At 36.7% G+C, this 27,464-nt stretch overlaps 2 protein-coding genes across 2 annotated transcripts; one reads left to right on the top strand and one right to left on the bottom strand.

Annotated features, from left to right (window-relative positions):
• The first annotated feature begins 39 nt into the window (after positions 1-39).
• tollip (toll interacting protein) lies at positions 40-4,353 on the top strand. Its single transcript, XM_065261877.2, has 6 exons — positions 40-197; positions 1,765-1,914; positions 2,409-2,591; positions 2,781-2,933; positions 3,182-3,272; positions 3,783-4,353. Exons 1-6 carry the CDS (start codon positions 165-167, stop codon positions 4,001-4,003), a joined length of 831 nt encoding a protein of 276 aa, XP_065117949.1. The 5' UTR covers positions 40-164; the 3' UTR covers positions 4,004-4,353.
• A 1,473-nt stretch (positions 4,354-5,826) lies between these two features.
• On the bottom strand, positions 5,827-26,255 carry LOC135743653 (intestinal mucin-like protein). The gene is made up of 9 exons (XM_065261425.2): positions 26,049-26,255; positions 25,701-25,805; positions 25,570-25,610; positions 25,357-25,482; positions 7,762-7,857; positions 7,485-7,613; positions 7,365-7,404; positions 6,962-7,082; positions 5,827-6,242 (listed from the first exon to the last, which is right to left on the bottom strand). The coding sequence occupies exons 2-9, from the start codon at positions 25,789-25,791 to the stop codon at positions 6,044-6,046; spliced, it is 843 nt and encodes a 280-aa protein (XP_065117497.2). The 5' UTR covers positions 25,792-25,805; positions 26,049-26,255; the 3' UTR covers positions 5,827-6,043.
• Between the last annotated feature and the right edge of the window lie 1,209 nt (positions 26,256-27,464).

Here is a 27,464-nt window from a genome sequence, read left to right as displayed (position 1 = left end):
TTATTTTGAAGTCCTGAATAGGACGGGGCGGAATTTGTTAGATTGTTTCCTCATTTCGTGATTGTGACACATATCACCAGACATCAACAGTGGACTGTGTTATAATTCTTTAAATTTAACCTTTATTTGAACAGTAACCCATCTACATCACATCTATTGTGAAAATGGCCACCACAATAACTACGCAAAGGGGACAGGTGAGACTTCTTTCTTAATATACCCTGTGTTTGCGTGAGATGCGCATAATTTTCTCTTAAATTTGCGCAGTATTCGCACATATATAAACATACGCATACTAATACAGAAGACGCCAAAGTCGATTCAACTGATGTTAAAATACCACACGGTCCCATCTCACACTATCAGGAACGTAAACATAAACACGATTGATTTGGAGTTGTGTCGCTCGTCACATATTTACGAACCGTTATTTGATGTCGTATTTTATACGCAATTGCCTATTATATATCGTATTATAAAGTCGATTTTTTAAACGATGTTTCCCGATGAAGTAAGTCACGTTTTTCTTTTACTTCTTTAAAAAAGGGTGTGTTCAGTTACAGGAGTGATGATGTCTTAGTCATACATTGAAACCCGAAGATCGTGACATGATCATCTGAAAAGTAGCTGTATCAAAAAAATAGTTCATAAATTCAATGTGTTGGGTTGCTTACCGTAGTAAACTGACAGTACATTATGTATCTCACTGAATTATTAAAAATGTAAAAAAAAAAAAAACTTTAAACATTACACGTCACTGACTGTATACCTAAATACAGATTTAAACAAGGTATTTTATCTCAATCAAATTTTAATGACAAAGTTTCAACAACTGCAACATATGGCCATGTAGTAAGTAACACTGTTTTAAAAGACGAAAATTCTGACATTCATAGTAGGAAAAAGTATACTATAATCAATGTCAATGGGTCTTCTTATCGGTTTGGTTACAAACATTCCTTCTTTTGTGTTCATCAGCACCAAGAAATTTATACCGGTTTGTAACAACATGAGAGTTTTCATTTTGGGGTAAACAATCCCCATATAGGTTTTAACCCATTAATAGGTGGAAAATGTCATGCATACTAATGGCTCAGTTCACACCGCAGGTCTTAAAATTCTCAGTTCGTATTTTTGGTTCAATACGTTTTTTTTTTTTTTTTGCGCTGTTTTTCACGTTATCATTGAAATGCGACTGCCATCAGTCTTGTGGGAACTGTATATGGCCTGAAGTGACCCGCATGCATAGACGAAAGCGTCACGTCATCTTACTGTCTTCTTCAGTGAAGAATCTGTCCCATTTTTATTGGAATGGAATGGAATGGAAAGTATTTATTTGAAACAGGGACAACGCACAATTAAACATTAAACTTGTTAAAAAAAACAAGAGAACATGTCTCGAGCCAGGTTGTAGCAACAGTTGCTAATTTTCACCTGTTTATTAATGTAAAAGTCAAATGAAATTAGGGCTGCCAACCGATTAGTCGCGATTAAACGCTTTGCAGGCCTTGATAAAATGCGACATTGCCGTTTAGACTGAAGTCGCATTGCAGTACATCCGATTTGTATCCGATTTAGGACCACATACAAAAGTGGCCTGGGTCTGAATTGTGCTTGTTCAGACTGCCATAAGAAAATCAGCTATAGGTCACATTTGAGCCACTTTTGCCTGCAGTGTGAACGTAGCCTTTTTCATAAAAACTCTATATCTTTAGGTCTAGTTGTGAATAAGGAATCTCTGTGTGATTTCTGTGTTGTGTTTAGGTGTATGTCGGTGAATTGCCTCAGGATTTTTTGCGGATCACACCGACTCAGCAGCAGCAGCAGGTACAGTTAGATGCTCAGGCTGCTCAACAGCTGCAGTATGGAGGATCTCTGGGAACAGGTGGACGTCTCAGTATCACAGTTGTACAGGTACAATCATATCTACTGTCCTCATGACTGACTACAATACTTAACCAGCGGACTTCTTTATTTATTAAGCAAAACAGTTCCCGGAAAAGAAAGCGAGTTAAACTTCAACAGACCTTTTGACACAAGCACATGTCGGTCAGATAGAATGGAGAATTAAGTAATATTTATGTGAATAAATATGTATTTTATTCATTTATAAATCAAATAAATGATATTAGGTGAAATGATACACGAAGCAAGTAATTATATTTTATATAAAGAGTAACTTTAATAGGATTAGTGTATAACAGAGTTGAGTTTTCCAGGAAACAATCAAATTAAGAACATCATTGTGTGACAACTAACCCCGCTGTGTAAAAATGTTTTCAATCCCAGCTATCAGTTATTAGGATTTGCTGACAAAAAAATGCATTTTGCATAATAGGAAAATAAAGGATTTAAAGAAAGCTCATGTATATTGTCAGTAACCCTTGTACATGATAATGTTTTCACAGGCAAAGCTTGCAAAGAACTATGGTATGACGCGAATGGACCCTTACTGCAGGGTTCGACTGGGATACGCCGTCTATGAGACGCCCACTGCTCACAACGGAGCAAAGAACCCACGCTGGAATAAAGTGATTCAATGCACTGTCCCACCTGGAGTGGATTCATTCTACCTGGAGATCTTTGATGAGGTTCGACTCAAATATACCCAACACCATTCACATTTACATGACATTGAGTTTCCCAGTTTAAAGTAAACTTTGATGTGATGCACAACACATACAGAATTGTGTTTAATGACTCTACAGTAAACAAACACAAATTAAGCATTTTAATTGCTAGCACTATTACTGATAACTGTTTGATTTTGTGATTGATAGAGGGCTTTCTCCATGGATGATCGCATAGCCTGGACACACGTGACGATCCCAGAGAACCTGAGGGAAGGCAGCGTGGTGGATGAGTGGTTCAGTTTGAGCGGCAGACAGGGAGATGATAAAGAAGGGATGATTAATCTTGTCATGTCTTTTGCTGTAAGTCCAAACTCTATGTTAAACATCACATGATCACACTACATTTTTGTCAAGTCCCCCTGATGCACTGCAGCTAGTAAAGAGACTGTGTGAAATTCAATATGTACACCCAGACAACATTTAGTTTTTGGTCTGTCCATGTTTATGCGAATGCTACAGCAAACATGAAGTTCTTACATATATATGTTTGCCTATGTTTTTGCTGTTTGTAATCGTTTTGTAAGCATTTCTTTCCTTATTTGTTATAGTCAATTCCAGCCGGAGTGATGATGCCAGCGCAGCCTGTGGTTCTGATGCCTACAGTATATCAGCAGGGCGTTGGTTATGTACCCATAGCAGGTTTGTATGTTACACAGTAAAACCCTTAAAGGTGCCCTAGAATGTAAAACTGTATTTATGTAGGCATATGAATAATAAGAGTTGTATACGTGGTAATGACGTGTCGTAAGCCTAAAATATGATTGTTTTGTAACCTTGTGCATGAAAAAGACAGCTGGAAAACAGGCCAACATCTCAACATAACATGTTGATGTACGCCCCAACATTAAATTAAGTACAATGTTGTTACAATGCTAAAAACAAAGTTGTGACTGCTGAGTTAGCGTTATATGCTATTGTTAGCGCTAGTTAATGCTATATGCTAGCGTTCAGGCTGAAGTTCTACTATTGAAGTTACAGTTACGTTTTGCAGGTCCATACTGAAAAAAAACACAAACTTACCACTCAGAAACGTCCATTAACAATCTCCAAACAATCGATTATTCCTCATGATCATTATGAGCTTAACTTATTTACAAAATGAACAACAATACAAAAGTCACCTTTTTATGATTCTTAAATATCCATTAGGTGTCCCTGGTATTTACAACCAAGGTGTGGTACCCATGGGAATGCCGGCCGTGCCACCCGTCGCACCACAGATCACACCTTGTAGTGAGGAGGACCTCAAAGCCCTTCAGGATATGTTCCCCAATCTGGATAAGGAGGTGATTCGCACCGTCCTGGAGGCCCAACAGGGAAACAAGGACACTGCCATAAACTACTTGCTTCAGATGGCAGAGGAGCTTTAACTGAAGAAACTCTTACTCTCTGATCTGTACCACATTATACCAAAAAACAACCCCCCCCCCCCACCCCCCTTCTTGTAAATATGCACACTTATGTCTGTCGGCCCTTAATCGTAGCAAGTAAATGAAACAAGTTTTATTGTATTTGTTAAATCTACATTTAAAATCAAGAATGTTTTAAAGTTCTGAAGGGTGTAAGATAATTTTGTAATGTGTCATTTAAGAGCAGTTTATCATATCTTTACTCTGGTGATCTTATAGATGTTATAAAGAGATATACTCTGTATGAATTTAGTACTATAAGTCTATGAATATAATTTATTTTAAAGATTATTAAAGAGCTCTGGATATGTCTGGTTGTAGAAAGTTTGATACCTAAAATCCATCATCATTTTTCTTGATTCAAGATGATTCTGTGAGTCATGTGATATGATTCTGTACATAAACATTTATGCATGTGGCAAAACCTTTCAACCAAAGAAACGAAGTGTATTCAATCTATGCCTGGTTTTATGAGCATGTTTGTTCCCTAGGATTGAACCACAACCATTGTGTGGCTAAAACAAGAGATTTCTGGTGGACAGTACACACAGACATATCTGTTACTGGGGAAAAAGATGCAGCAAACCACCTTGCCCATAAATCTAAAAACTAATCTTCCATTTATTTTATTACTTATTAAGAGCACTGCAAAACATGGTTAATTTACAATGAACTAATAGGAACAAACAATAAGCAATTACACTTATATGGAAGCCCTGAAGCACAACATGTACAAAATTAGGAAGAAAAAATTATTTCTTCCATCCTGAGATTAAGGCCCAACATTTTTTTTTCAAAATAACTTTTTCTCTTTCAAATTGTTTTGTCAATATAATTTTTTTTCTCTTTCAAAAAAAATGTTCTCTTTCAAAAAAAAATTATATATATATATTAAAAAAATGAGAAAAATATTTGAAAGAGAAAAACTTTTAATATATGTTGTTCTTTAAAAAATGTAAAAGAGAAAATCATTTTTAAAAAAATAGAGATTTTTTCTCTTTCAAAGAATTGTTTGTCTTTAAAAAAAATTATTTTCAATATAATTTTTTTCTCTTTACATTTTTTTTTTCAATTTTTTTTCTCTTTCAAAAAAGTAACCTTTTGTCTTTTAACAGTTTTTTTATCTTTCAATATAATAATTTTCCTTTTCAACAATGTTTTTTATTTTATATATATATTTTTTCTGTTTTTACAAAAAAATTCTCTTTCAAAAATAAAACTTTGTCTTTCAAAATGTGTTTTTTTCTCTTTTTATTTATATATATATATATATATATATATATATATATATATATTTTTTTTTTTTTTAAGATTTTTGACATTTTGTTTTTGTTTTGAAAGAAAGAAAAAAAATTAAATTGAAAGAAAAAAAATACTTTTTTGAAAGAGAAAAATATCTTGGGACTTACTAAAGAAGAACATTTTTCCTCATGTTTTTATGTTGTGCTCTAGGCCTTCCTGACACTAACATTTCCTTATGTTAACCAAAATTAATAAAAGAAAATATATTGTTCTTGTTAGTTCATGAGAGATAATGCATTAACTAATGTTTTTTGTTACGCAAGCAATTTGTGTGTCATCTTTTTTTGCTGAGGAAAAGTGTCAGGTTTATCGGCATGGGAAAATGCTGGTCGTAAGTTGCATCCAACATCTCTGAAAGGTGCAGTTGTACAAAAGAATCTCTACCACCACAAAAAAAAAAACACCTGCAAAATTCATTGTGCAATAGTTTTATTAACAACTAGTAGACTACAACCAAAAGAGTTTCGTTGTCATGATGCCATAGAGATAATAGTCACAAAAATTTTGAAGCTTTAAATGTACAGATTCACAATAACACAACAGATAGAAATCCATTCAAAGGCATACATGATGTTAACATTGCAGTTCAAACTTGTGACATTAACTTTGTAATATTAAAGGGAGGTGAAATGGCTGTAGAACGAAGAAAACAGAAGCAAATCATGTGTACTACATAAGGTTAAAGAAGAGATTTCACATTCATTTCCTCCGGCGTCTCCTCATTGAATTAGATTGAGAAGGGCAATCGGAAGCCTTACAGCCACATGACTCAATGTAAATATATGAGTGGATGATGTTTGATCCATCGGCACAGGTCAGAGTCGCTTCTCTTGTACTGGTCGTCATTTCCTGACAGCACGAGCAAGAATGAACGAGAGAGTTGGCATCCGCCGAGTATCTGTTTCAATAGAAGAGAAAAAAAGGGGACTTTAGTGTGTGAAGAGTTTTTTTAAAAACTTATGAGGACATTACATAATAAACAGGTACTCGCAGGTAAATTAACTCTCATATTTACTCTCACTTCTTACAGAACAGCATTTTCGTGAGAAGAAAGATAAAAGTGAGAAGCATTTATACTTGTATCAATTTGCATGCATTTATGATGTCACACTTTATGAATAATTAATAATGCATATTTTGTTGTCTTTGTTGTAGTATATTAATATTTTAGTTAATTTATTTTGTCCTGGTTGAGTTATTTTAGTGATGGGCAAAGATTCATCACGATTAATCGCATACAAATTAAAGTGAGTTTTTGCATCTTTTATGTGTGTTTTGTGTGTAATTATGTATTATTCATACACGTATGTGTGTGTGTGTGTGTGTGTGTGTGTGTGTGTGTGTGTGTATATATATATATATATATATATATATATATATTTGTGTGTATGTATATATATAAGTTCATTTATGTTTGAGTTTGAGATTTTTTTTAGTGGTGGGTGCATTTTTGGATATGAGTGTGTTGTGTTAAATTATTTTGTATGCGATTAATTGAGATTGACCCATGCCCACCATAGTTTTTTACACAAAGGTTTTTGATTTTCCTGTAAATTTCATTTTTAATGAATTCCTTTATGTACAAGAAGTAATATTTGGATATCTGTAAGTACTCACATAGATGATGTGCCACACAATCCTGTACAGGAGGTTACTTCCACAGGTGAGCTGCTCACACAACCATTGCTCTCCAGGATGGTGCTGTTCTTCTGGACGTTACATTTACTCTCCAGTGTACCTGAGAAAAAAATAAATTGAATTGAATTTGTGTTAAGAAATTTGTACATTCTTGCATTTCTTTATCAATTACAAACTGTGAGATAAATGAACGTCACATGAAGACAGGCACTGGTAACACTTAAAATGTTCAAATAAATCCATACACTGATGGTCTCACTAAATTTGGAGTTGTGAGTTATAAACAAATATTCAACGATTGTTATCATTTGAGTTTCATTTCTGCAACTCTGAATGATTTTCCTAAACATCTCAACTGAGACTCTATCAGTATTTTTCTTACAGGTTAGACAGCATCCTTCTTCATCCAATGTCTTTGTTCCCTATGGAAAAAAGAAACCATTATCCACCATATTGATGTAGTTTAACATAAATGTTCAAGTCAAATTTAAAAAGCACTTACAGGAACACAGTCTTCAGGATTAAACACAGGGCAGGTGATCTTAGATTCGACCACCAATGACTGACCATTGACTCGTTCACATGTGTATACCACACATTTATCATCAGCTGGTTGCCATATCTGGTTAACCTGTTAGTGGGAGATATATTTATGAAATCTTTAATGTTAAAATGATCATTAATTGGACTTACTATCACATTATAATGGTAAAATCAAATGAAACAAATAGATGAATATAGCAAAATTATTTAAAAAATAAATATATAAAATCACTCACTGGGATGTTTTGTGTGATGTTATCATGGACAACCACACAATCAGTACTAACACAAACTCCACAGCACTGCCCAGGAATATTTTGGTACTCTTGGTCCTAAAGAATGAGAGAGAGAGAGAGAGAAAGAAAAAGATAGAGAAAGAATCAAGTTTCAAGTTTTGATATAAAACAGAAACTGAATTTGTATTTGTAATTTCTGAATTAAAAAACAACGGCCGTTGACCAATGTGCTTTCTACAACAAAAATCATACTAAAAATAACAAACAAACAACACAAATAACAAAAATATACAGAAAATAACATAATTTATACGCATGACACAATGTCAATCAAATGCTTTTGAAAATACAAATATTTTTAGTTTGGACTTAAAAATGAGAAGAGATGGAGCTTGATATCAAAGCCTGCTATGTAAAAAGCTCGATCTCCCCTCGATTTAGTGATACACCATTAAGCCTTATTTCATAACAAAACAGATCTTGAAGGTTGAGTGTTCATCTCCTCCATTTTGATTTACGACGACTTATTTTATTTCAAGGTAAATACGTTACTGTAGGCCTACTGTTTAAAAGTCTTAGGGCACCACCAGCTTTGTTGCGTTCAAATTACAAAAAAAGTTCAGCGTTTGTACAAATCTCACATTAATTAAAACGTCACGCACGAACTCACCACTTGAGGGCACGAGCGCGCTATCTGCCGTTAACCACAGGTTAAAAAGTCGGTGATTTCTTTCGTTTAACCTAAATATTTAATAATTCCTTTGCAATAAAATGCACTAACCGACGAGGGAATAATCTTGGGCTTAGAGACGAAAACCCAGAAAAGAGGAAATTGTACATTTTGTGACAAAACTATGCGCCTCTGTCTGTCTCCAGTGAGGGAAAACTGCAGTCAAGCCAGCCGCCACTCCGAAAAAGACGGTCAAACTAGCCCCCCGTTTTTTTTCTGTGTGCACATAAATGAGACATTACGGTAAATGCACGAGAGGAATGATTTCAAAATAAAAGTTTCTCACTAAATCTGCTGATATTTCTGTTGCATTATGTGTCTGTTATAAGGCATTGCTAGGGTATTATGGTTGGTTGCTAGGCTGTTTCTCTTGCATTCTGTGTGGTTGCTAGGGTTCTATAAGTGGTTGCTAGGCTGTTTCTGTTGCATTCTGTTTGGTTGTTAGGCTGTTTATGTTGCATTATGTGTCTGTTTTAAGTAATTGATAGTAGGGCTGTCACTTTTGAGAAAAATCTAATTCGAACGGATTTCGAATATCATGCAATGTATCCGAATATATTCGAATATCTAGGCGCCGCCCCCCACGCGCATCAAAAACCCACCGTAATGGAGATTCAATCACAAAATTATTAACAGTGACAGTCATACACAGGGTTGTCTGGATTACTTTTTACTTAACGTTAATGTTTGAAACAGCAGGTTATCAACTTATGAATAACAAACTTATATAAAAAAAAAAATGATTCAGAACAGTTACAAACAATAACGTGACAACTTAAATAGGAGCAGGAGTATATGCAGACGCAAACGGAATTCGCGCCCACAGATTTCGGCAGAAAACTCCGCGGAATTTCGCGGATTTAATGCCCATCATTGACAAGCACACATATCCCACGCTTGAGCGTGTTTGTGACCAGAACTGTCATTGACAACAAGCACACTTATACAAAGCCTATCCCACGCGTTTGTGAGCCATCATTCACAAGTACATTAACCCTGCGCGTGCTGTTTGCTTGCCCGTTTTCAATTATAGAGAGCACAAACCCTTTGATACTTGAGATGAAATTAAACTTATAGATGAGTTAATCAGATCTCACTTGACTCTGTCGTCTATGTGACGCGCGACAGTCAGCACATGATCATTTAAAATCCGTTTACAAGACAAATGCTGTTGTTGTTTAATATAAAGTTTACATTGCGTTGTAAAAATGATGAAATTATCTTCATACATGCTAATTTCATAATGCGAACGTATTAACACAAGGTATTCTGCTATAATATTTAACACTATAAACAATATGTCATTTTATATACAAACTATAATTCTATCTTGACATGCACATGAGGTTCATTTTAGTCCCATTTGATTCCCTCTCTTGCGCACAGTTGCAGTCGTCGGTCTCACTCTCAGCCTCCTTCCTATTACGAGGTGTTACTGTAAAAAATGCGCTACACATGGCATTTAAAAAAACGGATGGTTTATTTATAGTTCGAATACGGATATTTCACGTCATGTTCGAATGCATATTCGAATATCGAATAAAAAGTGACAGCCCTAATTGATAGGGTATTATGGGTGGTTGCTAGGCTGTTTCTCTTGCATTCTGTGTGGTTGCTAGGGTTCTATAAGTGGTTGCTAGGCTGTTTCTGTTGCATTCTGTTTGGTTGTTAGGCTGTTTATGTTGCATTATGTGTCTGTTTTAAGTAATTGCTAGGGTATTATGGGTGGTTGCTAGGCTGTTTCTCTTGCATTCTGTGTGGTTGCTAGGGTTCTATAAGTGGTTGCTAGGCTGTTTCTGTTGCATTATGTTTGGTTGTTTGGCTGTTTATGTTGCATTATGTGTCTGTTTTAAAGGAACACGCCCACATTTTGGGAATTTAGCTTATTCACCGTATCCCCCAGAGTTAGATAAGTCCATACATACCTTTCTCATCTCCGTGCATGCTGTAACTCTGTCTTACGCACCCCCCGCTAGCTTAGCTTAGCACAAAGACTGGAAGTGAATGGCTTCAGCTAGCATACTGCTCCCAATAAGTGACAAAATAACATGAACTATATTCTCAGAAGGCAAAGCACTGCTACTTGATTTGATCGAACTCTCTGCTCATCACCAGGGGGCTTCTTGGGTGCTGCAAGCAAATCACTCCGCCTAAGTAGCAGAGCTTCACCTTCTGAGAATATAGTTCCCAGTATGTTTACTTTTGAAAGATGGCTCTGTCTCATATGACCTTGTTATTTGTACACAATGTGACTATACAAATCACAACACATAAATAGGAAATGTTTCGATTTTTATTTTGTCACTTATTGGGAGCAGTTTGCTAGCTGAAGCCATTCACTTCCAGTCTTTGTGCTAAGCTAAGCTAGCGGGGGCTGCGTCAGACAGAGTTACAGCACGCACGGATATGAGAAAGGTATGTATGGACTTATCTAACTCTGGGGGATACGGTGAATAAGCTAAATTCCCAAAATATGGGCGTGTTCCTTTAAGTAATTGCTAGGGTATTATGGGTGGTTGCCAGGCTGTTTCTCTTGCATTCTGTGTGGTTGCTAGGGTTCTATAAATGGTTGCTAGGCTGTTTCTGTTGCATTATGTGTCTGTTTTAAGTAATTGCTAGGGTATTATGGGTGGTTGCTAGGCTGTTTCTCTTGCATTCTGTGTGGTTGCTAGGGTTCTATAAGTGGTTGCTAGGCTGTTTCTGTTGCATTCTGTTTGGATGCTAGGCTGTTTCTGTTGCATTCTGTTTGGTTGCTAGGCTGATTCTGTTGCATTCTGTGTCTGTTTAAAGTCATTGCTAGGGTATTATGAGTGCTTGCGAGGCGGTCTCTCTTGCATTCTGTGTGGTTGCTAGGCTGATACTAGGGTTGTATGCGTTGTTGCTAGGTTGTTTTTGTTGCATTCTGGTTACTTGCTATGGTATTGCTAGGGCTTTTTAAGTGGTTGCTAGGGTATAGCTTTGGTTTTGTATGCAATTGCTAGACTGTTGCTAGGGTATATGGGTGGTTGCTAGTCTGTTTCTCTTGCATTCTGTGTCTGTTTAAATCGTTGCTAGGGTATTATTGGTGGCTGCTAGGCTGTTTATCTTGCATTCTGTGTGGTTGCTAGGCTGTTACTAGGGTTTTATGCGTGGTTGCTAGGTTGTTTTTGTTGCATTCTGGTTGCTTGCTATGCTATTGCTAGGGCTTTTAAAGTGGTTGCTAGGGTATATCTTTGGTTTTCTATGTGATTGCTAGACTGTTGCTAGGGTATATGGGTGGATGCTAGGCTGTTTCTGTTGCATTCTGTTTGGTTGCTAGGCTGTTTCTGTTGCATTCTGTGTCTGTTTTAAGTCATTGCTAGGGTATTATGGGTGGTTTCTAGGTTGTTTCTCTTGCATTCTGTGTGGTTGCTAGGCTGTTGCTAGGGTTTTATGCGTGGTTGCTAGGTTGTTTTTGTTGCATTCTGGTTGCTTGCTATGCTATTGCTAGGGCTTTTTAAGTGGTTACTAGGGTATAGCTCTGGTTTTCTATGTGATTGCTAGACTGTTGCTAGGGTATATGGGTGGTTGCTAGTCTTTTTCTTTTGCATTCTGTGTCTGTTTAAGTCGTTGCTAGGGTATTATTGGTGGCTGCTAGGCTGTTTCTATTGCATTCTGTGTCTGTTAAAAGTCATTGCTAGGGTATTATGGGTGGTTGCTAGGCTGTTTCTCTTGCATTCTGTGTGGTTGCTAGGCTGTTTCTATTGCATTCTGGGTCTGTTTTAATTCATTGCTAGGGTATTATGGGTGGTTGATAGGCTATTTCTGTTGCATTATGTGTCTGTTTAAGTCGTTGCTAGGGTATAATAGGTGGTTGCTATGATGTTTCTGTTGCATTCTGTGTCTGTTTTAAATCATTGCTAGGGTATTGTGGGTGGTTGCTAGGCTATTTCTATTGCATTCTAAGTCGTTGCTAGGGTATTGTGGGTGGTTGCTAGGTTGTTTCTATTGTATTCTGTGTCTGTTTTAAATCGTAGCTAGGGATTTATGGGTGGTTGCTAGGCTGTTTTTGTTGCATTCTGGGTCTGTTTTAATTTATTGCTAGGGTATTATGGGTGGTTGCTAGGCTATTTCTATTGCATTATGTGTGGTTGCTACGCTGTTACTAAGGTTTTTTAAATGTTAGCTATGGTATAGCTTTGGTTTTCTCTGTGATTGCTAGACTGTTGCTAAGCTATATGGGTGGTTGCTAGGTTGTTGTTCTGGCATTCTTTGTGGTTGCTAGGGAATTATGGCGGTTGCTAGGCTGTTGCTCTGGGGTTATGTGTGGTTGCTAAGTTGTTGTTGTGGAATTCTGGTTGGTTGCTATGCTATTGCTCTTGTTTTCTGGGTAATTGCTAGACTGTTGATAGGGTTTTATTGGTTATTGCTAGGCTGTTGTTGAGATATTATGGTGGATGACTATGAAGTTGCTAGCATATTAAGGGTGGTTGTTAGGCTGTTGCTGTGACATTCTATGTGATTGCTGGGCTGTTGCTAGGCTACGGTATTTAAATTGGTTGCTAGGATATTGTTATATTTTCTTGGTGATTGCGAAGTTGACCTTTGCTAGGGTATTTTAGGTGGTTTATAAAATTGCTAGGCTGTTCAGGGTAGTTAACACAGAACTGTTATGCTTATAATAGAGAGTCAGTGAGTGAATGATAGGTAGTTGCTACAGCATTATGGGTGGCTGTTAGTGTTACTAGTTGCTGGGTTTTTCAGGGGATTGACAGAGCATTGCTATATAGTTGATAGGGTATTTAAATGAGAAGGTTCTAAAATATCCAACACATGCTGTATTTTTATATATTTAGTTAGATGTTAAAGGAACTACCTGTTTCCAAAGAATCATTCCATCTCTGAAAGATGGTACACCATCTCAGGTTGTCACTCATGCAGTATCATCACAGTCTGATATGCTGTTTTTAAAATAGAGACCTCTAAGATGTCCTATACACTCTGTATTTTCTATACATTTAGTTAGATATTAAAAGAAAACTACCTGTTTGCACAGAATGATTTTACCTCAGAGTGACAGTATACCATCCGAGGATGTCACTTACAGCGTATCAGGCCAATCTGATATGGAGTTTGTAAAATATAGCTCTCCAAAATAACCCAAATACACGTTTATTTTTATAAGATCAAATAGGTGCTTAAAGGAAACTACCTGTTTGCACAGAATGATTTTACCCCAGAGTGACAGTATACCATCTGAGGGTGTCACTTACACCGTATCAGGCCAATCTGATATGCACTTTGTAAAATATAGCTCTCCAAAATAACCCAAATACACGTTTATTTTTATAAGATCAAATAGGTGCTTAAAGGAAACTACCTGTTTGCACAGAATAATTTTACCTCAGAGTGACAGTATACCATCGGAGGGTGTCACTTACACCGTATCAGGCCAATCTGATATGGAGTTTGTAAAATATAGCTCTCCAAAATAACCCAAATACACGTTTATTTTTATAAGATCAAATAGGTGCTTAAAGGAAACTACCTGTTTGCACAGAATGATTTTACCCCAGAGTGACAGTATACCATCGGAGGGTGTCACTTACACCGTATCAGGCCAATCTGATATGGAGTTTGTAAAATATAGCTCTCCAAAATAACCTAAATACATGTTTATTTCTATAAAATCAAATAGATGTTTAAAGGAAACTACCTGTTTGCACAAAATAATTTCACTTCAGAGTGACAGTATACCAACTCAATGTGTCACTCACACCGTATCAGGCCAATCTGATATGGAGTTTGTAAGATACAGCTCTCCAAAATAACCTAAATACATGTTTATTTTTAAAAGATCAAATAGGTGCTTAAAGGAAACTACCTGTTTGCACAGAATGATTTTACCCCAGAGTGACAGTATACCATCTGAGGTTGTCACTTACACCGTATCAGGCCAATCTGATATGGAGTTTGTAAAATATAGCTCTCCGAAATAACCTAAATACATGTTTATTTTTAAAAGATCAAATGCCTGTTTAAAGGAAACTACCTGTTTGCACAGAATAATTTCACTTCAGAGTGACAGTATACCACCTCAAGGTGTCACTCACAAAATATCAGGCCAATCTTATATGGAGTTTATAAATTACAGCTCTCCAAAATATCATAAATACTTGATTGTTTCTATAGATAAAATAGGTGCTTAAAGGAAACTACCTGTTTGCACAGAATGATTTCACTTCAGAGTGACAGTATACCACCTCAAGGTGTTACTCACAACATCTCAGGCCAATCTGATATGGAGTTTGTAAATTACAGCTCTCCAAAATAGCATAATTTTTAATTATTTCTATAAGATTAAATAGATGCTTAAAGAAAACTACCTGTTTGCACAGAATAATTTCACTTCAGAGGGACAGTATCCCATCTCAGGGTATCACTCACAACATATCAGGACAATCTGATATGGAGTTTGTAAAATACAGCTGTTCAAAATAATTTAAATACACATTTTATTTTAAAAACTCTGCATCAGATTGACTTGATATTGTGTGAGTGACACCTTGAGGTGGTATACTGTCATTCTGAAGTGAAATTATTCTCTGCAAACAGGTAGTTTCCTTTAAAAATCTATTTGATCTTATAGAAATAAACATGTATTTAGGTTATTTTGGAGAGCTGTATTTTACTAACTCCATATCAGATTGTCTTGATATTGTGTGAGTGACACCTTGAGGTGATATACTGTCACTCTAAAGTGAAATTATTATGTGCAAACAGGTAGTTTCCTTTAAGCATCTATTTGATCTTATAGAAATAATTGAATATTATGCTATTTTGGAGAGCTATATTTTACAAACTCCATATCAGATTGGCCTGATACGGTGTAAGTGACACCCTCAGATGGTATACTGTCACTCTGAGGTTAAATCATTCTGTGCAAACAGGTAGTTTTCTTTAAGCACCTATCTGATCTTATAGAAATAAACATGTTTTTAGGTTATTTGGAGAGCTGTATTTTACAAAATCTATATCAGATTGTCCTGATATGTTGTGACTGATACCCTGAGATTGGATACTGTCCCTCTGAAGTGAAATTATTCTGTGCAAACAGGTATTTCCTATAAGCACCTATTTGATCTCATAGAAATAAACATGTATTTAGGTTATTTTGGAGAGCTGTATTTTACAAACTTTATATCAGATTGGCCTGATACAGTGTGAGTGACACATTGAGGTGGTATACTGTCACTCTGAAGTGAAATTATTTTATGCAAACTGGTAGTTTCCTTTAAACAGGTATTTGATCTTATAGAAATAAACGTGTATTTAGGTTATTTTGGAGAGCTATATTTTATAAAGTGCATATCAGATTGGCCTGATACGGTGTAGGTGACACCCTCAGATGGTATACTGTCACTCTGAGGTAAAACCATTCTGTGCAAACAGGTAGTTTCCTTTAAGCACCTATTTGATCTTATAGAAATAATCAAGTATTTATGATATTTTGGAGAGCTGTATTTTACAAACTCTATATCAGTTTGTCCTGATATGTTGTGACTGATACCCTGAGATGGGATACTGTCCCTCTGAAGTGAAATTATTCTGTGCAAACAGGTAGTTTCCTTTAAGCACCTATATGATCTCATAGAAATAAACATGTATTTAGGTTATTTTGGAGAGCTATATTTTACAAACTCTATATCAGATTGGCCTGATACAGTGTAAGTGACACCCTCAGATGGTATACTGTCACTCTGAGGTAAAATCATTCTGTGCAAACAGGTAGTTTCCATTAGGCACCTATTTGATCTTATAGAAACAATCAAGTATTTATGATATTTTGGAGAGCTGTATTTTACAAACCCCATATCGCATTGGCCTGATACGGTGTGAGTGACACATTAAGGTGGTATACTGTCACTCTGAAGTGAAATTATTTTGTGCAAACAGGTAGTTTCCATTAAACAGGTATTTGATCTTATAGAAATAAACGTGTATTTAGGTTATTTTGGAGAGCTGTATTTTACAAACTCCATATCAGATTGGCCTGATACGGTGTGAGTGACACATTAAGGTGGTATACTGTCACTCTGAGGTAAAATCATTCTGTGCAAACAGGTAGTTTCCATTAGGCACCTATTTGATCTTATAGAAACAATCAAGTATTTATGATATTTTGGAGAGCTGTATTTTACAAACTCCATATGAGATTGGCCTGATACGGTGTGAGTGACACCCTCAGATGGTATACTGTCACTCTGAGGTAAAATCATTCTGTGCAAACAGGTAGTTTCCTTTAAGCACCTATTTGATCTTATAGAAATAAACGTGTATTTAGATTATTTTGGAGAGCTATATTTTACAAAGTGCATATCAGATTGGCCTGATACGGTGTAAGTGACACCCTCAGATGGTATACTGTCACTCTGAGGTAAAATCATTCTGTGCAAACAGGTAGTTTCCTTTAAGCACCTATTTGATCTTATAGAAATAATCAAGTATTTATGATATTTTGGAGAGCTGTATTTTAAAAACTCTATATCAGATTGTCCTGATATGTTGTGACTGATACCCTGAGATGGGATACTGTCCCTCTGAAGTGAAATTATTCTGTGCAAACAGGTAGTTTCATTTAAACATCTATTTGATCTTATAAAAATAAACGTGTATTTATGCTATTTTGGAGAGCTGTATTTTACAAACTCTATATCAGATTGGCCTGATACAGTGTGAGTGACACATTGAGGTGGTGTACTGTCACTCTGAAGTGAAATTATTTTGTGCAAACAGGTAGTTTCCTTTAAACATCTATTTGATCTCATAAAAATAAACGTGTATTTGGGTATTTTGGAAGCTATATTTTACAAACTCTATTTCAGATTGCCCTTATACAATGTAAGTGACACCCTCAGATGGTATACTGTCACTCTGAGGTAAAATAATTCTGTGCAAACAGGTAGTTTCCTTTAAGCACCTCTTTTATCTTATAGAAACAATCAAGTATTTATGCTATTTTGGAGAGCTGTATTTTACAAACTCTATATCAGATTGGCCTGATACAGTGTGAGTGACACGATGAGGTGGTATACTGTCACTCTGAAGTGAAATTATTCTGTGCAAACAGGTAGTTTCCTTTAAACATCTATTTGATCTTATAAAAATAAATGTGTATTTGGGTTATTTTGGAGAGCTATATTTTACAAACTCTATATCAGATTGGCCTGATACAGTGTGAGTGACATATTGAGGTGGTATACTGTCACTCTGAAGTGAAATTATTCTGTGCAAACAGGTAGTTTCCTTTAAACATCTATTTGATCTTATAAAAATAAATGTGTATTTGGGTTATTTTGGAAGCTATATTTTACAAACTCTATTTCAGATTGCCCTTATACAATGTAAGTGACACCCTCAGATGGTATACTGTCACTCTGAGGTAAAATAATTCTGTGCAAACAGGTAGTTTCCTTTAAGCACCTCTTTTATCTTATAGAAACAATCAAGTATTTATGCTATTTTGGAGAGCTGTATTTTACAAACTCTATATCAGATTGGCCTGATACAGTGTGAGTGACACAATGAGGTGGTATACTGTCACTCTGAAGTGAAATTATTCTGTGCAAACAGGTAGTTTCCTTTAACTCTTTCACCGCCAGCATTTTTAAAAAAAGTTGCCAGCCAGCGCCAGCGTTTTTCATGATTTTCACCAAAGTTTAATGCCTTCCAGAAAATGTTCTTCTTTAAATATATAAACATACAATATACCAAATGAAAGAACAGACCCTCTGCTTTCAAACAAAAAAAAAACCGTTTCATCCTACCTTTAGTGGTTCTTTTGCAATCAGCTTTTGAATATGGGTAGGTTTTTGCAAAAACACCATATTTTGAGCAAAAAGCAGAGATAATTCCATTTTTATGACGGACTTTTCATAGAGATCATATTCAGAGCGATCTTTAAAACAGACACGGACATGCAGCAGCTTGCCATAGGGCAATACTTCCGGTTTTAAAAAGTTGCGGAAGGGCACCACCTGGTGGATAATAGCGGTATTGCGGAAAGACGGAAAATCTCGTCATTGGCGGGGAAGCGTTTTCTCTTAATTGACGAGATATCTCGTCAATGGCGGGGAAAGAGTTAAACATCTATTTGATCTTATAAAAATAAATGTGTATTTGGGTTATTTTGGAGAGCTATATTTTACAAACTCCATATCAGATTGGCCTGATACGGTGTTAGTGACATATTGAGGTGGTATACTGTCACTCTGAAGTGAAATTATTTTGTGCAAACAGATAGTTTCCTTTAAACATCTATTTGATCTTATAAAAATAAACGTGTATTTGGGTTTTTTGGAGAGCTATATTTTACAAACTCTATATCAGATTGGCCTGATACAATGTAAGTGACACATTGAGGTGGTATACTGTCACTCTGAGGTAAAATAATTCTGTGCAAACAGGTAGTTTCCTTTAAGCACCTCTTTTATCTTATAGAAACAATCAAGTATTTATGCTATTTTGGAGAGCTGTATTTTACAAACTCTATATCAGATTGGCCTGATACAGTGTGAGTGACACAATGAGGTGGTATACTGTCACTCTGAAGTGAAATTATTCTGTGCAAACAGGTAGTTTCCTTCAAACATCTATTTGATCTTATAAAAATAAATGTGTATTTGGGTTATTTTGGAGAGCTATATTTTACAAACTCCATATCAGATTGGCCTGATACGGTGTGAGTGACATATTGAGGTGGTATACTGTCACTCTGAAGTGAAATTATTTTGTGCAAACAGATAGTTTCCTTTAAACATCTATTTGATTTAATAGAAATAAACATGTATTTAGGTTATTTCAGAGAGCTGTATTTTACAAACTCCATATCAGATTGGCCTGATATGTTGTGAGTGACACCTTGGGGTGGTACACTGTCACTCTGAAGTAAAATCATTCTGTGCCAACAGGTAGTTTCCTTTGCACATGTATTTGATCTTATAGAAATAAACATGTATTTGATCTTATAGAAATAAATATGTATTTAGGTTATGTTGGAGAGCTATATTTTACAAACTCCATATCAGATTGGTCTGATATGTTGTCTGTGACACCTTGAGGTAGGATACTGTCACTCTGAGGTGAAATTATTCTGCGCAAACAGGTGGTTTCCCTTAAACGTCTAACTGAATGTATAGGACATTTTCGAACTCTCTATTTTAAAAACAGCATATCAGACTGTGATGATACTGCAGGGGTGACAACCTGAGATGGTGTACTATCATTCAGAAGTAGAATGATTCTGTGGAAACAGGTAGTTTTCTTTTAATATCTAACTGAATGTACAGAAAATACAGAGTGTATAGGACATCTTAGAGGTGTCTATTTTAAAAACAGCATATCAGACTGTGTTGATACTGCATGAGTGACAACCTGAGATGGTGTACCATCATTCAGAGATGGAATGATTCTTTGGAAACATGTAGTTCCTTTAACATCTAACTAAATATATAAAAATAATACAGCATGTGTTGGATATTTTAGAGCCTTCTCATTTAAATACCCTATCAACTATATAGCAATGCTCTGTCAATCCCCTGAACAACCCAGCATCTAGTAACACTAACAGCCACCCATAATGCTGTATCAACTACCAATCATTCACTCACTGACTCTCTATTATATGCATAACAGTTCTGTGTTAACTACCCTGAACAGCCTAGCAATTTAATAAACCACCTAAAATACCCTAGCAAAGGCCTATCAATCATTTAGAAAGACACAGCCTCAACGTCGCAATCACCAAGAAAACATAATATCCTAGCAACCAATTTAAATACCGTAGCCTAGCAACAGCCCAGCAATCACATAGAATGTCACAGCAACAGCCTAACAACCACCCTTAATATGCTAGCAACTTTATAGTAATCCACCATAATATCTCAACAACAGCCTAGCAATAACCAATAAAACCCTATCAACAGTCTAGCAATCACCCAGAAAACAAGAGCAATAGCATAGCAACCAACCAGAATTCCACGACAACAACCTAGAAACCAGAAAGAATGCCAGAACAGCAGCCTAGCAACCACCCATATAGCCTAACAACAGTCTAGCAATCACAGAGAAAACCATTTAAAAAAACCTTAGTAACAGCCTAGCAACCACACATAATGCAATAGAAATAGCCTAGCAAACAACCACAATACCCTAGCAATGATTTAAAAGAGACACAGAATGCAACAGAAACAGCCTAGCAACCACCCATAAATCCCTAGCTACGATTTAAAACAGACACAGAATGCAATAGAAACAGCCTAGCAACCACCTATAATACCCTAGCAATGACTTTAAACTGACACAGAATGCAATAGAAACAGCCTAGCAACCACCCACAATACCCTAGCAACGACTTAGAATGCAATAGAAATAGCCTAGCAATGATTTAAAACAGACACAGAATGTAACAGAAACATCATAGCAACCACCCATAATACCCTAGCAACGGCTTAAACAGACACATAATGCAACAGAATAGCCTAGCAACCACCCATAATACCCTAGCAATGAATTAAAACAGACCCAGAATGCAATAGAAACAGCCTAGCAACCATGCAAAATGCAACAGATAAAGCCCTGCAACCACCCATAATACCCTAGCAATGACTTTTAACAGACACAGAATGCAATAGAAACAGCCTAGCAGCCACCAATAATACCCTAGCAACGACTTAAACAGACACAGAATGCAACAAAAACAGACTAGCAACCACCCATATACCCTAGCAGCAGTCTAGCAATCATATAGAAAACCAAAGCTATACCCTAGCAACCACTTAAAAAGCCCTAACAATAGCACAGCATCAACCAGAATGCAACAAAAACAACCTAGCAACCACGCATAAAACCCTAGTAACAGCCTAGCAACCACACAGAATGCAAGAGAAACAACCTAGCAACCACCCATAATACCCTAGCAACAATTTAAAGAACCCTAGCAACAGCCTAGCAACCACACAGAATGCAAGAGAGACCGCCTAGCAACCACCCATAATACCCTAGCAATGACTTAAAACAGACACAGAATGCAACAGAAAAAGCCTAGCAACCAAACAGAATGCTACAGAAACAGCCTAGCAACCACTTATAGAACCCTAGCAACCACATAGAATGCAAGAGAAACCGCCTAGCAACCACCCATAATACCCTGGCAATGACTTAAAACAGACACATAATGCAACAGAAACAGCCTAGCAACCACTTATAGAACCCTAGCAACCACACAGAATGCAATAGAAACAGCCTAGCAACCACCCATAATACCCTAGCAACAGTCTAGCAATCGCATAGAAAACCAAAGCTATACCCTAGCAACCACTTAAAAAGCCCTAACAATAGCACAGCATCAACCAGAATGCAACAATAACAACCTAGCAACCACACAGAATGCAAGAGAAGCAACCTAGCAACCACCCATAATACCCTAGCAACAACTTAAAGAACCTTAGCAACAGCCTAACAACCACACAGAATGCAAGAGAGACCGCCTAGCAACCACCCATAACACCCTAGCAATGACTTAAAACAGACACAGAATGCAACAGAAACAGCCTAGCAACCAAACAGAATGCAACAGAAACACCCTAGCAACCACTTATAGAACCCTAGCAACCACACAGAATGCAAGAGAAACAGCCTAGCAACTAGAGATGCGCGGATGGGCTATTATTTCATCCGCAACCGCATCACAAAACTCATCATCCGTCCGCCATCCATCCGCACCAACGTTTCTGACCAGTTTTCAAAACCGCACCCGCCCGCCATCCGCTGACTGGGCGATGCAAGACGCTGCTGATGACAGCCGCGAGACTAGAAAGCTCTAGAATATCAGCAGTGAACTCAGTCTCCGATCGGCGCACACGGGACAAAAATAAATAAATAAATAAGTAATGCCTAAATTAAACGCACAAATTACATAGTCTGCATGGTGTCATCCTGATTTACCACTTTGTAAAACTTATTCCAGGCAAACCTTTTCTGACCTTCTATTTCCTTTGTTTTTAATTCTCATTTTTTGAGGCGTTGATAAGAGCTATGTCAAAATGCGTCCTCATTTCTCTGCGCTGTTAATGATAGAACGAATGGATTCTTAACATGCCGAGGCTATCCCAAACAATTAAAACCTTTATTAAATAAAAGTGTATTAGAAAACTTTTTCTTGTCACTGTTTTAGTATTATAAGTTATGTTTTGTGTTAATATTATTATGTTTATGTTGCGTATATTTGCAACATAAGGTTGATTATTTGATATACTGTTGAATAGTTTAATCTACATCAATGTGTCATATTTTCTAAAATAAATTAATATTTTTGATTACATATTTATTTTAAAAAGTCAGAAATGTCTCCGCTGTTTTCTGCTGACAGGCGCGGTGGGGGCTACTGGGGGCGCGTGCAACAGGTGACGCAAATTATGGGTCCTCAGAAGGCTAGACCGTCTCATTTCAGTTCTCTTTGAGAACTTCTGAGGCTGCCACCCTGAAAGACAGAGTGCTCACCTTTTAAGGTTGCATGCTTAGAAGGACACAGCTAACAAGCAGTCGATCCGCCACCCGCCCGAATCTAATTAAAATATTATTTTTCGTCACGTCATCCGCCCGATCCGCGGTTTATCCGCGGAGTCCGCGGCTGTAACCGCCAACCGCGCATCTCTACTAGCAACCACCCATAATACCCTAGCAATTACTTAAAACAGACACATAATGCAACAAAAACAGCCTAGCAACCATTTATAGAACCCTAGAAACCACACAGAATGCAAGAGAAACAGCCTGGCAACCACCCATAATACCCTAGCAATTACTTAAAACAGACACATAATGCAACAAAAACAGCCTAGCAACCATTTATAGAACCCTAGCAACCACACAGAATGCAAGAGAAACAGCCTAGCAACCACCCATAATACCCTAGCAATTACTTAAAACAGACACATAATGCAACAAAAACAGCCTAGCAACCATTTATAGAACCCTAGCAACCACACAGAATGCAAGAGAAACAGCCTAGCAACCACCCGTAATACCCTAGCAATGACTTAAAACAGACACATAATGCAACAAAAACAGCCTAGCAACCATTTATAGAACCCTAGCAACCACACAGAATGCAAGAGAAACAGCCTAGCAACCACCCATAATACCCTAGCAATGACTTAAAAGAGACACATAATTCAACAGAAATATCAGCAGATTAAGTGAGAAACTTTTATTTTGAAATCATTCCTCTCGTGCGTTTACCGTAATGTCTCATTTATCTGCACACAGAAAAAAAACGGGGGGCTAGTTTGACCGTCTTTTTCGGAGTGGCGGCTGGCTTGACCGCAGTGAGGGAAAACAATTGCAGCCATCACTCGTAGTATGACCACTTCATCAAAGGTAACCTCGCATAGACACTGGATATATTACCCTTACAAAAATTAACCATGGTAACCACAAAATAACCATGTTTAAAAAAACATAGTTAAACCATGGGTAGTGTAGTAAAACCATGGTTTTGCTGATAGTAATCAATACACAAAAAACATGGTTACTACACTTTTACCACAATAAAACCATGGTTAATTTTTAGTAAGGTAAACATTGTATTGTTAGCCATAAATCATATATTTCCCTAATATTCTTACCTGGATTGTTGCCACGTACTGTAGCAACCAACAACAGTGATTAATTTCACTGTTAAAGTTAGCCAAAGAGTTGTTATGTGAAACCCTTACGAAACTTGAACCATGTTTTTTGTGATAAAAGTATTTTTGGTGTACTATGAGAAAAAACATGGTTTTACTACACTAACCACAGTGTTTTGGTTTTCACTGTAGTAAAACTATGGTTAATTTTCATTATGGAAGTGATGTGAAAGAATGAAAATTCAAAGTTGGCTAGGCTAATCCATTTGCACTTTTATTAGATCATTTCTTGTATTAAGAGTAATAAACTTGCGCTCAGACTAGGGCTGGGTATCGATTCAGATGTTCCAGATCGATTCGATTTCGATTCACAAGCTATCAAATCGATTCGATTCCGATTCTCGATTAAATTTTCGATTCCGGTTCTCAGGTAGGTTTTTATACTCGATTCTCGATTCAACTCAATGAATATAGATTTAATACACGTACTATATTAATAAAAAATAACAGTGAACAGCAGTTTACAAGTGGGTAATTAATAAAAAGAAATTAAAAGCCACAACACGTCTTGCTTGCGAAATCTAAAATGCTTCCATTCCTCCGTTCAATGTTTGCAGAAATAAATATGAAAAAATCGATTCTGCTCTTTGAGAATCGATTTTTAATCGACCACGTTTTAAAAAACGATTAATCAAAAAATCAAAAAGCCCTAGCTCAGACTGAACTTTCTTTTTTCATTATTATGATTTTAAGATATTATAATGCAATACAATATGATATAATATTAATATTTCTGGAGGGAGTATAAGGTGAGGAATTTTATGGATGTCTGACAGGAATCTAGCGGTTTATATTGTGACTGTGAAAATATGGAATTGGATGCGGTATATAATCATAAGCGCTCAAAGCTGTAGTTTTTGTTCATATCTTAATTTTTCTTCTGTTAAAGTGGTAATTTAAATAACCGTGGCTTGAAAAATTGACCAGCCGATGCTGCCTCTCTATGGAGAGGCCATTGTGAACGGCTGGTTTTATGCCCGCCAACCCCCTGTGACTGAAAACTATCAATACACAGCATAGAAAAATATATAATGATGGACGTTTTATTCTGCAGGTGCGCTATATACGTCATTTCGAACAGCCCTGTAGTGAACAAACTTTAGGCAGACCTGCTGTCTGTATTTCAGCACAAATCAGTTTTTTGTTAGATTTGGTCTTTACCTCTGGACAGTCGAAGTTGCAGTCAGCTATTATACACTCAGAAGTAAGAAGTTTTGTTTCAGGATCAACGCTCTGACCACAGTAACAAAGCGTACAAGGGTCATCACTTGGCATAGGTGAGCCAGGCTGGAGAGAGACAGGCAAGTGTCATTTTAGATATCTTTTAAAGCATGTATACCTGCATATAAATGTGGAATCAATATCTCATCTAACCTGGTACACTGTGGTATTATAGATACAGACTTCCATGGGTCCTGTGTAAATTAAGATGTTTTAATGAGGTTAGATGTTTGCTTTGTATACAGTACACCAGTAAATACTGAGAATAAAGGGTCAATACTCACTGCAGTCATACTGTGGACAGCAGCTGTCAGGATTAACACTATAGGACATCATATAGCCCAACGGGCAGAGAATCATAGGCATAGGACACATGCTCAAATCGCAACCTGTAGGATCATTTTAAACAATTTTAGCTGTTTATGCATTAAATTATGTAAGTCCACATGTATTCCTACAATCCTTGTTTGGACAGTAAGAGACTTATTTCATCGTAAAAAGCCACTTTTACAGTTTACAGTAACTGTTAAAGAAAAATAAAACGGTATTTGCATTATACATATTTAAACATTAGGAAAATATCAGTCTGTTTCTGTATATGTGTTTCCATAATACTTATGAAGATCACTTACTGCATGTATAACTCTCACAGCATTCGCCTGATGTATTGACAAGCACCTGTCCAGGTCCATCACAAGCAACGGGTGGTAAAGTTTTACAGATCACAGGCTGGCATCGGACACTCAGTGTCTCGCTCTCACATACACACAATTGACATTCACTCAGCCAAGTTTCATTGGGCTGCAAAACCAGTAAAAAAACATCATCATGACTACTGCCATTTCAAGCGGCCAGTGTTAAAATATATATATCTACATCACAGGATGTGACTTCACTTTTACAATACAAACAGAATTATAACAAAGTTAAGGATCAGATTATCATTTGAAGGTTTTATCATTTACAGGTTTACCTGTCTAGGTGGGTCAAGAGCTGAACAATTAGGCCCAAAGGTCGTAGTTGGTATTTCCATAGTTGGATAAGTGGAAATGATTGTGACAGGCTGTGTTGGTTGGCTGATTTTTGTCGAACTAGAAAGGGTTGTTGCTTCAAAGGTGGTGGAGGGTGACGGAGTGGATCCGCAGGATGTTGAAGTCTTTACAATATTACAAGTTGCATTGCAGTATGCCGTAAAGCACCAACCGAGGCCATCAGTGACATTATATATTATATCACCTTTAAAAGAGAAATTATGTTTTTTTTATTATGATTAATACTATTTATTACATATAACTACTTTTCCAAAGAGCAATTATGTAAAGGAAACTGTACCTGATTGAAAATCTGTTCCATTGACATAGCAGCAAACACTTGAAGTAGATGAATATACAGGAGATTGTGTAGAAACTGGCAGGATTCCAGTAAAAGATGGTATTGTTTGTGTAATGGGTGCAATTGAGGTCTCCAGAGTTGTAAGAGGGGACGAGTGGAAAGCTGTTGGAGTGGTACTGGTAATGGTGTATTCTGTGATTGGTGAGATGGATGTTCTAAAACCTGTTGAAGTTTTCTCAGAGGTAAAAGTAGTGTTGAGAAGTATAGTTGTACTTCCCTCTGTGACCACAAAGGTAGTGGATGGGATGCTTGGTGTGGTGATTGCAAGAGTTGTTTCAGTTTTGATTGGTCTTGTAGTTGAAGAAGCCCCTTCAGTGGTTGTCTCAAGTTCAGTGGATGATTCAGATGTAGTTGTTGTTGACACAACAGTAGTGACTGGCACAGCAGTTGTCTCTGTTGATGTTGTTGGTTGTGTGGTTGTTACAACTGGTACTGAAGTTTGTTTTGTTGGAACAGATGAGCTTGGAGATGTTGACATTTCAGAGGGAATAGATGTTGACTCTTCAACAGCTGTTGTAGCTGTGGTTGTTGACTGGCTTGTCACTCCAGCTGTAGTCACCACCTTTGGCGACCTGGTTGTGGACACAGGTGTCTCAGATGTGGTTGTTTCATTTTCTGTTACAGTCTCTGTGGTTCTTTGTTCTCCAGTTGTTTGT

The sequence above is a fragment of the Paramisgurnus dabryanus genome, chromosome 2 (assembly GCF_030506205.2).
Source record: "Paramisgurnus dabryanus chromosome 2, PD_genome_1.1, whole genome shotgun sequence".
NCBI classification, from domain to species: domain Eukaryota; kingdom Metazoa; phylum Chordata; class Actinopteri; order Cypriniformes; family Cobitidae; genus Paramisgurnus; species Paramisgurnus dabryanus.
This window is presented reverse-complemented; position numbering and strand designations above follow the sequence as displayed.

Excerpts from the sequence above, each read along its gene's own strand:
- tollip (XM_065261877.2), top strand. The coding sequence starts at position 165 with ATGGCCACCACAATAACTACGCAAAGGGGACAG. Across the intron at positions 198-1,764 it reads TAACTACGCAAAGGGGACAG|GTGTATGTCGGTGAATTGCC; the intron begins GTGAGACTTCTT and ends TGTTGTGTTTAG. Across the intron at positions 2,934-3,181 it reads ATCTTGTCATGTCTTTTGCT|TCAATTCCAGCCGGAGTGAT; the intron begins GTAAGTCCAAAC and ends TATTTGTTATAG.
- LOC135743653 (XM_065261425.2), bottom strand. The coding sequence starts at position 25,791 with ATGTGTCCTATGCCTATGATTCTCTGCCCGTTGGGCTATATGATGTCC. Across the intron at positions 7,858-25,356 it reads GCAACTTCGACTGTCCAGAG|GACCAAGAGTACCAAAATAT; the intron begins GTAAAGACCAAA and ends CTCATTCTTTAG. Across the intron at positions 7,083-7,364 it reads AGAAGGATGCTGTCTAACCT|GTACACTGGAGAGTAAATGT; the intron begins GTAAGAAAAATA and ends TTTTTTTCTCAG.